At 37.6% G+C, this 12,540-nt stretch overlaps 1 protein-coding gene and 1 non-coding gene across 2 annotated transcripts; both read right to left on the bottom strand.

The window, feature by feature from the left end:
* Positions 1-1,352: 1,352 nt before the first annotated feature.
* On the bottom strand, positions 1,353-12,540 carry LOC133301352 (double-stranded RNA-binding protein 1-like). The gene is made up of 6 exons (XM_061500979.1): positions 12,321-12,540; positions 11,639-11,740; positions 10,655-10,890; positions 9,844-10,063; positions 1,892-1,958; positions 1,353-1,722 (listed from the first exon to the last, which is right to left on the bottom strand). Exons 1-6 carry the CDS (start codon positions 12,538-12,540, stop codon positions 1,353-1,355), a joined length of 1,215 nt encoding a protein of 404 aa, XP_061356963.1.
* Positions 5,814-5,919, bottom strand: LOC133301355 (small nucleolar RNA R71). Its single transcript, XR_009750178.1, has one exon. It is a non-coding gene; the product is annotated as a small nucleolar RNA R71 (small nucleolar RNA).

Raw genomic sequence — 12,540 nt, 5'->3', positions numbered from 1 at the left:
TAAATGTTTTTCTTAAAAAAAAACACTGCATGTATTTTCGATTAAAATAATTAACTTTTTTATGCTATAACATTACAACAATTAAGTGTGGGAAAGGATCTGTTTACAAACTTTTTTTACAAATTACACTATGTATGACCGGTCATACACTCTTGATTAAAGTATGACCAGTCAGATATAGTGTAGTTTGTAAATGTTTGTAAACAAAAAGTTTGTAAATATAAGCTTCCCCGTTAAGTATATTGGTCAATTTTAAGATAAAAGTGCTCTTATGTTGGTGATTGGTTGAAGACATATTGCATGTGAAGTTAATTGTTTCAATAGAAAGTGCACATTTCTTTTAAAAGAACTCTTAAGTACAAATGTTTTTGGGTTTTATGTTTATCATGTAACATGACACAACTTCACTTTCCTACACACACATTAAAGAGATGAGATCCACGTGTTTTTCTTTCTCTTTCATCATTCCACTTTCTCTCTCCTTTTGTTGAGTGTGTTGGAAACAAAACTTAAGTTATGTAACATAACATTAATAAAACCCATTTTTTTTATGTAAGTAACCCAAAAATGAATTGTGATAGATGTAATTTTATTTTGGGAGACACGTTCCCACAAATGGTTGAAGTTTTCATCACGTGATCCGAGGTCACAATTTTGAATATTGAAAATGCAAAGTAAATCTCTCTCCAATAATAAGACTCACATGGTGAAGCTTGTCCGTTCCAAAAACTCCGTAAATAAAGTGTTTTGTAGCATGGCGCTGCATTTTCTATTTTCATTTTGCCTTGTCATCTAAACCCCTTGAAGACCTTGGAGCAAATCATTCAATTAATCAGTCATTAGTTATAATCATTCATTTGAAACATGCCTGTCTAAACCTGGCCCATCCCAAAGCCAAGCATGTTTGGGTCTACTCTGGCTCAGAAAATTTTGGTCTGTTCAGAATCTTGGGGATAAAACTGGGCCCATATAAACTGAGTTTGTACACTGGCAAACGCAACTTAACACCATAACACTTTCTTTTTTATTGCTAGAATAATGTTTTCATGGCAGTGTGCCAACCATATAATGTATCAGCATCATCACTTTCGACTTTAGTGACCATGCTGATCTAATTCTAATTATATCCCATATTTCCAATCTTTCTCCCTTATTTTCTCTTCTCAGGTCTCCTAAACTAAAACTATAATTTCACGATATCTTTTTCATAGGACCATAGGCGTTTATAAGCAAAAGACACTAGCAATATCTACATTATAAATAAGTATCAAGAGTTTTCCTTAGGAGTAACATACAGTTAAAATCAAGTTTTTTGGACACTTAAAACAAATTCATGAAGCTTTTCAGTAAAATCAAAGATCTTTATCATTTGGGAATTCCAGGCTCACAGCAACCCACTTATTGTCACTAATAGGTAGCACTGTGATTCCCTTAGGGAATGGAGTGTCTGGGAAGCATGTATACACCTTGAACCTGTTACAGAGCAGGTAACTACTTGGTTTGGGAATCTCTGCCTTGTTGGACCCTGAATTTGACTTACAAGAAAGGTCAAGCTGTGAAACTGCAGATGAAATTTTTGGTGAAAATGGCGACGTGCTCCTGTTGCTCATCATGTCTTCCTCAGAGGGCTGTAGAAAAGATGGATTGTACACCTCATTGCTGATTTTGACGTTACCAGGTAATATCTTGTTTAAGTCCACTTCTGAAAGTTCATCTGTTTGAACAGAATGCCATACAATGGACAACGGTTACTGGTTAGGGTCCTGGACTTTGCCACTTTAAAAACTTACACATTCAAGGAATTGCTTGATAAGATATGGTTTTGCCTAAAGATGAAAGAAACAGACCTTCATGTTTGAGGTTCTGCTTGGATTTAATAATGTCTGAACTCTGAATTGATTGTACTGCATTGTTCTCTATGAGAGAGGCCGAAGGAGCAGCATCAATATTAAATCCACCTATGCGAGACAAAAGTATTTTATCAGAACATAATCATATTCTGCTATATGCTACAGCATATAGGCAAAGGAGCAATGAGTTTCCTTTAATTAATTATTTTCTCATCCTAAGCCGCTTCAGCTGAATCTGCATCGTTTTAACATAGAGGAATTGAAAAATCAGCTGAATCGGCTACTAAGTCTGTCAATCAACTAGATCATAAAATGATGATTTTCGCAGTATTTATATGGCCTTATAGGTAGACTTACTAGAAAGACAAAATGTTCATGTTATTATCATAATTTTACCTCAGCGTTGTTATTTTTATGCATTGCTTAATATCAGGACCTGAGAGACATTTAGTGTAATCGGTGTGTTAAATACACAACAAAGGATCTATTATATAATAACTAAATGAGAGAATCAAAGAGATGTACATGATGTGAGACTTTGTCCCTATACACTAAACTATTATAAGCAATCCTATTTACAACATTCTCCCTCAAGCTGAGGAATATAGATCACACCAAGCTTGTTACATATGTGATTTATCCGAGGCCCTTTCATAGACTTAGTGAATACATCAGCTAATTAACCATTTGAGTTAACAAAACTAGTGACTATATCTCCTGAGAGGACCTTTTCTCTAAGAAATTGTTAGTCTATTTCAATGTGCTTGGTTCTTTCATGAAACACCGGATTGGAAGCAATATGCAAGGCAACTTGATTATCGTAATTGAGATATTCTAGGCCAGTGTCTCCAAACTTGAGTTCCTTAAGTAGTTGTTTTAACTAGATGAGTTCACAAGTGGTTGTGGCCATGGAGCGATATCCTGCTTCAGCACTTGATTTGCCAACTATACTCTTTTTCTTTCTTTTCTAGGAAACCAAGTTATCTCCAACAAAGACACAATATATAGAAATGGATCTTCTATCAGTGGGGCAACCTACCTAATTAGCATCTGAGTATCCCAACACTCTGGTATGATCTTTGTTTCAGAAATGGAGACCATATTTATTGGGACGTCATTTTGTCATTAAAACAAACCAAAAGAGCCTGAAATTCTTAATGGAGCAACGGGTGCTAGGTGAAGAACAACAAAAATGGGTTACCAAGCTATTGGGCTATGATTTTGAGATTCTTTATCAACCTGGAAGGGAGAACGTGGTTGCTGATGCGTTGTCCCGCCGGGTACAATTCCCAGCTCTAACTTGTCCAATTGGGTTTGAGGATTTGAACGATGAGTTACAAGCAGATGAGAAATTGTGTAACATCATGTTGGGTTTAATAACAGATCCTAAGGCTCACCCAAGTTTTTCTTTATGCGGTGGCCATTTATTTTTTAAGGGAAGATTGGTTTTACCAAAGAATTCCAAATTCATCCCTGTTATCGTAGATGAATTTCACAATTCTTGCATTGGAGGCCATTCAGGTTTTTTACGTACCTATAAAAGAGTGGCAGCGTTGGTATACTGGGAGGGTATGAGAGGGCAAATTAAGCAATTTGTGGCAGCTTGTGTTGTATGTCAGCAAAATAAATGCCAAAATCTGTCTCCAGCAGGACTTATACAACCTCTACCAATACCCACTCATGTTTGGGTGGACATTTCAATTGATTTTGTTGAAGGGTTACCAAAAGCTCAAGGGGTTGACACTATTTTTGTGGTAGTGGATCGTTTATCTAAGTTTGCCCATTTTATTCCTTTGGCTCATCCTTATACAGCCCGAGAGGTAGCATTGCTTTTCATCAAGGAAGTGGTAAGGCTTCATGGATTCCCTACTTCCATTCTGAGTGACAGAGACAAGGTCTTTCTCAGCTCTTTTTGGACTACATTATTTAAATGTACAGGGACTAAATTCATGTTTAGCACTGCATACCATCCTCAGTCTAATGGTCAAACCGAGGTGGTCAATCGTTGTTTAGAAACCTATTTGCGATGGTTGTGTGGTCCTAAGCCCAAGACTTGGCCTTCATGGCTACATTGGGCTGAATTCTGGTACAATACTTCTTATGAGGATTCAACAGGTACCACACCTTTTAAAGCACTTTATGGCTGTGACCCACCCATATTATTACGTTCGTATTTCGCAATTTCTCCAATAGATGAAGTGTCCAGGTTGTTACAGAACAGGGATGCTATTCTCCATGACTTACAGCAGCATTGGTATTGGCTCAAAACAGGATGAAGCTGCAAGCAGATTGATGTGCCTTCAGCACATGGGTAAATTCAAGCCAAAAAGAGAAAGATTATGGGTTAATTCTCAGTCAAAAGGCAATGTTCAGCGTTGCTTTGCTTAAATTCCAATTTCAGAATTGTTCGACTGATTTTATGCTTAACTTGTAGGAAAAGCAAACAAATCTGGAGAAAAATGAGAATTTGCCAAAGTAAAGACCCACGCTCACAGCGTGGATGTCACGCTGGTAGCGTGAAAAACCAGAGGCTACCACGCCCACAGCGTGGATTCCACGCTGATAGCGTGAAAAATTATCCTTCTTCCCACGCCCACAGCGTGGATAGCAAGCTGACAGCGTGGGAATCCAGAGGCAACCACGCCCACAGCGTGGATCTGACGCTGAGAGCGTCAGCGTGCGAAACTGCAATTATGTTTTGTCTAAAAGGGTAAATTTGGAAGACCTAAAAGAGTATTATAAAAAGGAGGCTCAGCACAGAATTAGGTATCTAGACCGAAGGAGACCGTCGTGCTGAAGGAGAAGAGCTTCGGAGAAGAATTCTTGATCATCTTTCATTCTTTCATCTTTCATTCTTTCATCCCATTGAATATTGAATATTGATTTATTAGCCATGAATTTGGTTGGCTAAGTTTTTCTTTATTGTAGTTAGGGTCACAAACCTTATATGAACCCTTGTTACGAAGGATTGGTTTATTTTCTCTCGTTTATATAAATTTCTTTATCATTACTCTGTGCGTAATTCCTATTTTCTTTATTAGAATTGATCACTTTAATAGTTGATAATAGTCTGAGGGTTAGAACCCTAGATAGGAATATTGGGGTTCTCATCTTGAAAGGGGGTAAGATAACGATTAGTATGCATGCTAGGAATAGATGTATGTTAATTGCGGATGTTTTAATTATCGTATTCATTGCTTAATTCTCATGAGGGGTTACTAAGGGATTAGGATTCCAATTGAGGTTAAAGGGTTAAATTACCAAGGGATTAGAATTTAACTAATTATTTTAGATGATATTTATCTGAGTTTTTATATAAATAAGTGTTTTTAAATCAATCCAAAGTAATAAGCGGGGATCATATGGTGAGTGTTTCCTAGCTACAATACTCTTCTCATATTTACAAATCGTTTTTCATTGTTGTTTACAATCTCATTCTAAGTTGTATGCGAGGTAAAGAGCCCGAGTTTCCACTTGATTTGGAGATCACAAAAACAGAGAAGAAAAACAGAAAATTTGCTCGGAAGAAGCTTGCATTCAACGAGTTAGATATTCTGCTAGAAGAAGATAAAATGGCACACAACAATGATGCTGACAATCCACTCATGGACACTATTCTGACTCCATTATTCAACAAACCCAATGCGAGCATTGTCCATCCTGAAGTGGGCAACAATCATTGGGAGCTCAAGTCCGATAATATTTGACTGGTGGAGAGAGCTCAGTTTGGTGGAGAGGATGATGAAGACCCTCATAGATTCATAAACAGATTCCTAATGATCTGTGATTCTACAAAACATCCTCAAGTGTCTAATGATGCAGTCCGGCTGAGACTATTTCCTTTTGCTCTTAAAGGAAAGGCTCTTAGTTGGTTGGAAAGGCAACCTGCAGCAAGCATCTCAACATGGGATGATTTATCACAGAAGTTCTTTGCTCAGTTTTTCTCGATGGAGAAGTATAACCAGATGGTGAATGATATCACCAATTTCACTCAATCAGAGGGTGAATCAATGTGTGAAGCATGGAACCGGTTCAAGGACTTGATGAGAAGGTGTCCTCAGTATAACTTGACTACTGGTAGTCAGGTTAGAATCTTTTTCAATGGTTGCAAACCTAAGATTCGGATGGTGCTAAATGGTGCAGCAGGGGGCACTATTAAAACTCTAAGAGCAAATGAGACTCTTGAGTTGATTGAGAGGATGGCTGCCAACGAAAACCAAGCGATGTCATCCAAGCCTAAAAGAGGTATCCTTAAACTGGAAGGCAATGAAGTGATGCTGGCTGAAAACAGTTTGTTATCTCAGCAGGTAGCAAACTTGACACCAAGGCTTGATAAGATGCAATTTTCTAGCGTTCAAGCTCAAGTTGCAGCAGTTGTCTGTGAATATTGCAAGGAAGATCATGAATCCAACGAATGTCCTACTCTGCTAGCCGATGATCCTCCTCAGCAGGTACATGTAAATGGTGTGTGGTATGATCAGAGACCTTCACCACAAAATGTTCCAAGAACTCAGAATTTTCCTTCTGGGAACAATAACTTCCAAAGGAGGGTGCAAGGTACTGGTCTTGACTTCAAGTCCAATAACTATTTGCAGCCACCGCCAGTTCAACCGAAGGAACCTTATGAGTTAGAGAAGCTAGTGGGACAAATGGCCCAACATTCCAATGCTTTTATGGAAGAGACTCGGGCAAACACTAGAAACACACAAGCCTCTATCAGAAATTTGGAGAACCAGATTGGCCAGATAGCTAAACAGATGGCCGAAAGAACTCCAGACACTTTTCCTAGCAATACAGTCACTAATCCGAAGGATGACTGTGTGGCTATAACTACAAGAAGTGGCAAGGTGGTGGCAGTTCCAACAAAGCCAACCACAAATGCGGAAGATACCGGAAAGGGTAAGGAGGTAGAGGAAGAAGTGGTTATTCTTTCTATTGTTGAGACATCTGTTCAAAAAGGTGAGGAAGAGGAGCCACAAATAATTGTTGCTGAGAAAAAGAAATTCGAGCTGAAGCCAGAATATGTGAGAGCTATGGCACCCTACCCAGAAAGGTTTAAAAAAGACGCTCAGAAACAGCAGTATGCAAGATTCTTGGATATCTTCAAGAAGTTGCATATAAACATTCCTTTTGCTGAAGCCTTGGCTGGCATGCCAAATTATGCAAAATTCATGAAGGACTTGTTGTCAAGGAAACATAAGCTACAGGAGTGCCAAACAGTAACACTCACTGAAGAGTGTAGTGCAATTATACAAAAGAAGTTCCCACCTAAACTCAGTGATCCGGGAAGCTTCAATATTCAAATTGCTATTGGTAACACTGATGTTGGCAGAGCACTATGCGATCTTGGGGCAAGTATTAATCTGATGCCATTATCTGTTTGCAAATCTCTGGGAATTACTGAGTTAAACCCACTATGGTTTCTTTACAACTCGCTGATAGATCTTTGAGGAGACCAAGTGGTATTATTGAAGATGTGCTTGTTAAGGTGGATAAGTTCATCTTCCCAGCTGATTTTGTGGTATTAGATATGGAAGAGGTTACTGAAATGCCCCTATTATTGGGAAGACCTTTCTTGGTTACTGCTCGAGCCATGATTGATGTTGTGAATGGCAGGTTAGAGTTAAGAATGAATGATGAGACCATCACCATCAATGTTTTTGACTCTATAAAACAATCTTCTGATAAAGGCGATTGCTTTTTTCTTGATATTCTAGATCAAGTAGTGGAAGAAGAAGTATTTTCCATTCAACAATCTGAGGAAGAGCTTCAGGTACATGAAATGATTCCTTTCAAGGAAGGAAAAAATGAGTTATTTGAAGTCCTTGAAACGAAAGATTCTGACAAGGAAGATGGTACACCAAAGGTAGAGTTGAAGGAGCTTCCAGAAACTCTCAAGTATATCTTCTTGGGTGAGAAGGAGACTTACCCTGTTATCATTAACAAGGGATTGTCTTCTGAACAAGAGACAAAACTGGTTGAGGTGTTGAAAGAACACAAGACTGCCATAGGGTGGTCAATTTCTGATTTAAAGAAATATTAATTAATATAAAATCACAATCCCTGTGGAGACGAACATTATTTACCACTTTATTACTTGTGCGATCGGTATACTTGCCGGGTAGCATCAAGTTTTTGGCGCCAGATCAACATAGAAGGGATGTGGAGTTTGAGGTGAATGATATGGTATACTTAAAACTGCAGCCTTATAGGCGTAAGTCTTTGGCGTGAAGGATCAATGAAAAACTCAGTCCTCATTTTTATGGCCCTTTTAGGGTGATAACACGCATTGGATCTGCATCCTATAAGTTGGAGTTACCTGATGACAGCAAAATTCATCCGGTATTTCACGTCTCCCTATTAAGAAGGTTGTTTCCCTGTCAGTTCTGGTACAACCCCTACCGACAACATTAACTGATGTGTGGGAGTTACAAGTTGAACCAGAAGCAGTTCTTGACTGGAGGAAGAATGCTATGGGTCGCATAGAAGTTTTAATTAAGTGGCAGAATCTTCCAGCATTTGAAAACTCTTGGGAAAATTCTGCTAGGTTACACCAACAATTTCCCTCTTTCCACCTTGAGGACAAGGTGAAAGTCTTGGGGGGAGTATTGATACGGTGGTCCTACGTACTTATTCTAGGAAGAGGAATAGGGGAATAATTGGAAAGGAAGCTGACGTAAGACAGAAGGGTCTAGAAAATGTGGAGGGAAAAGTTGTTGGGGTTGTTAGTAGTGACAAAAGAAAGAATGAGGACGTGGCAGTGGCTGAAGGGGCATATTTAGGCCAGATATTAGCCTGAAGAGGGATTATTATGGAAATGGGACATTGGGACTGGGAGAGCATCAACACCTCTCTAATGTGTTGAGCATTTCTTTTCGTCTTCTTGTTTTCGTTATTTTTCATTTATAGGTTAGGGAGAATACTCCATTGTAGCTGAGTGTAGTCTTTCTTAGTTCCTTGCTTGTATTTCTTTCGGTAATCAATATAAAGAAAATCCTAGAGGAAGTTCTTCTGAACCAAAAATCATTGTTGTTTCCTTATTTTACCATTAATCTGAACCAGTTGTATCAGATTGTTTTAGCCATCTTTTCTTTACAATAAAAAGGAGATTAAAAGGTGACCTAGCGACATAAAGTACATTGTCAATAGAATGGGAGGGAAAGATACTAACTTTTCCAATCCCACGAGACTAGACTTGGGAACCATTAGCCATAGTGATAGTAGGCAAGTAACTCGAGATAGAAATAGAGGAGAACAAAGATTTATTACTAGAAATGTGGTCAGAGGCACCAGAATCAAGAACCTAATGAAAACTAGTAAAATTATTACTCGTGTGCTCAACAGAAGCAGTGGTGTTGGAAGCCACATGTGTCAAAACAACCCCAGGAGGAGCAAAGGGTCCAGATTTAGCCATTGGGCACATTAGACAGACAGACAAACGCCGAAATTGGCTGGTCAATGCTGAAAAAGTCATCAGTAAATGCTTGAAAAGTCGTCAGTCAATGCCAGAAAGGTTGTCAGTGAATGCTGGAAGGTCGCTGATCAACGTTGGGAAAGGTCATCAGTGAATGCCTGAAAAGTCATCACTGAATTCTAGAAAGTTTGTCATGAACGTCAAAAAAGTCGCCAGTCAAAGTCTCTTGGACAGCTGCTATCGAAGAATGACTGAGACTGGAAACTAATGGACGTGATAGTTTTCGGAAAATTTTTTTACTCTGTGGACAGTGGGTCCACCAAAAGGTCACGGATTATGGTTCCTCTTATTAGGCTCTGATGCCATGTTAAATTTCAGGACTTAAGAGGCATTTAATGTAATCCGTGTGTTTACTACACAATGGAGGCTCTATTATGTAACTAACGGAATGAGAAAATCAAAGAGATGTACATGTGGGACTTTATCCCTATTCACTAAACTACTATATACAATCCTTTTACAACATGCTTAAAAGCAAAATTAGAGATGTACTCTATTGAATAGAAACAATCAACTTACACTCTCTTAAAGCGATGTATGCAACCTTTGCTGCATTATGTTCTGCCTGTTTCTTGGATTTAGCAACCTTTCCATGAAATTCCTTGCCCTCAACTTCCACAATAGAGAAGAAAGTTGCAATATGAGGAGAACCAGACTGCATAGTTTTATACATTGGTTTGCAAAAGCCTTCTCTCTGAGTTAATTCCAGCAGTAAATTCTTGAAGGGACAAGAATCAGCCTAAATAAGAAGGATAAAATCGAAATTCAGTTATAACAATTTTGAAGCAGATAGAACAGATAAACATTCAAGCAAACACACTATTTAATTTGACGTTTAAACACAGTTGATCTACTATTACTGATAAAACAGGTTATTATGCATTAAATTCTAAATCTCTTTTTTAAGTCAACTTTGCTTTATATTGAATAATAAGTAAACATTCAAGAAATAATATATGATATGAAGATCCAACAACTATTCTTAAACTGAAAAAATCTTATAACACAGATATTCTATAAAAGATAAGAAAAAAGATACTTTCACATGCTAGACATTTAAGCATGAAGATTAAATTAAAAATTTAACTGTGTGAAAATCACTTTAGCTACATTTTTTGTGTGTAACCGGAGTTTCTTGTTGTGCTAAAAGTTTAAAATTTTTAAGAAATACTTAGTTGAAATCAAAAGGAATTCCTTTTTGGTACTTGAACCTTTTAGTGGCTCAGAAATTTTTTCTCTGACATTCAACACCAAGTTATCAATTTGATGATCATAAAGCATCCAAAAATGTTAATTAGAAACCACATCAGAAATTACAAAGGACACTTGCCTTCTGAAAGATATCAAGTGACAATGACATCAAAGCAGCTTTTGCAGCAGCATGCTCTGCCTCTTTTATAGTGTTGAAAAACGCAGCACTTTCGAAAGATTGTCCATCAACTACAACCTTAGCCTTAAAGCGAGTGGCATGAGACGGGCCCTCAGTTTTACATGTAAAAATAGGTGAATCATGATTGTTCCTTCGAGCATAGTTATGCAGCTGGCTTTTGCACAGACGATCCATATCTGGAGGAATGAGTTGATTGTTGTTATTATGTAGGTGTTGAAATGGGAAAGGAAACGCTCACTTGAAGAAATCATAAAACACTATATAAAATTTTCAAATACATTAATGTATAAAGTGAAAGAAACTTAACAACTTTTTCTAAAAGATTCCACCAGAATACAATGTGTTATTTAAGTTCATTAGTAGTTACTGTGTATATATATGCAGAAACTGCCGTAATAGTTATGGCTCTGAAAATTGGGGAATGTGTTTCTTCATTGAGAAAGAGATAATAACCGTCAAAATAGTAGCCCGAAATTTGGGGAAACATAAGCTAATTGCAGTATAAATACACAGAGAGACAAAAATGCATTGCATACTTTTGATCTATATGTTGAGAGAACAAGTTCCAGAAACAACTGCAAGAGATAGTATTTGACTTGGAAAGATGAGATTAAACTTTATCAAGTACAAGAGGGAAAAATATATAAAACTACAATTTCTAAAATGATCTGGGGTATATATGCCTAGGGTGATTCAAGACAGTTTTACTGAATGTAAGCTACTAACAAGAGAAAGCAATCAGGTGTATAGAGAGGTTGTATAAAATATCTTGTCCATTAGCAATGGAATTAAAAAGTGTCATTCTTTTCTTTATTAGAACATTAGCACCTGGTACAGAAAACAAAACTGAAATTTTCTAAATTTTGTGGACAAGGTAGAAGATATAGCTAGTTTATAAACTAAGTCTGAAAAGAAATTCTTTACCATCTATAACAACTGAAGAATGTGCTGGAATTGGAAAGTGCTGTGGTTTTGCTGCTCCAATTTGCTCTTTTGTATCATATTCAGCTGTTGGTGTTGAAGAGTCTAGACAGATCACAAAACACAAATATTGGAGAACAAATGTACAAATATAGGGCAAAAACTCCCATGAAGTAGATTTTGCATAACTAGTTCCTACCAGCATATTTTTTCCGCATCATAACTAAACCTTCAGACAGAATTGACTTCAATAATGTTATTATAAAATATAGAATACGATGCTAAATTTCATACCGGAACTCCAGTTTGTCTGTTATGAAATCATTGAAGATTAACAAGAAAATGTCATTAGCAGTGCTAAACCAAGGACAAGAAATTATCACCCATTTAAAAACATAAGACTCTTCAACACCAATGCAACATATCATGATCAAACAATTTCTAATTTCTCAAAACCTTTTTTTCATGATTATTGAATAAAATGATCACTCACAACCAAAAATCTGAAAAAAAAAAAAAAAAAAAAATCAAACAGAGAACACAAGTTGTCCCAATCGGAACTCAAACAACTTTCCAATAAAACAGAGAACCCATTTCTCAAAACCAGAATTCCCAACCTCAAGACCATAATAATCAACTTTCCAAGGAAACAAACAGAACCCAGAAAGAGAAAGAGTTGGGGTACCCAGTGGAGGAGAAGATAAGCTGAGAAAAGCAAGCATGGCGGCTTGGTTGTGAGCTTCTTTCGAGGAACTGAAGGCACGGGGAGAACTGAAGGTGACGCCATTGACGGAGACACAGGCCTCAAAGCTTGGCATGTGTTCTGGACCGTCTTTCATGGCGGAGTACTTGGGCAAACCCCACCGTCTCTGGTGGCACAACTCCTGCAGCTTCGTCTTGTACAT

The sequence above is a fragment of the Gastrolobium bilobum genome, unplaced genomic scaffold (assembly GCF_033153095.1).
Source record: "Gastrolobium bilobum isolate Gb01-03AN ecotype WA unplaced genomic scaffold, APGP_CSIRO_Gbil_v1 utg7287, whole genome shotgun sequence".
Taxonomy (NCBI): Eukaryota; Viridiplantae; Streptophyta; class Magnoliopsida; order Fabales; family Fabaceae; genus Gastrolobium; species Gastrolobium bilobum.
Note: the sequence above shows the minus strand (reverse complement) of the source record. Positions and strands in the feature narration are given on the sequence as shown.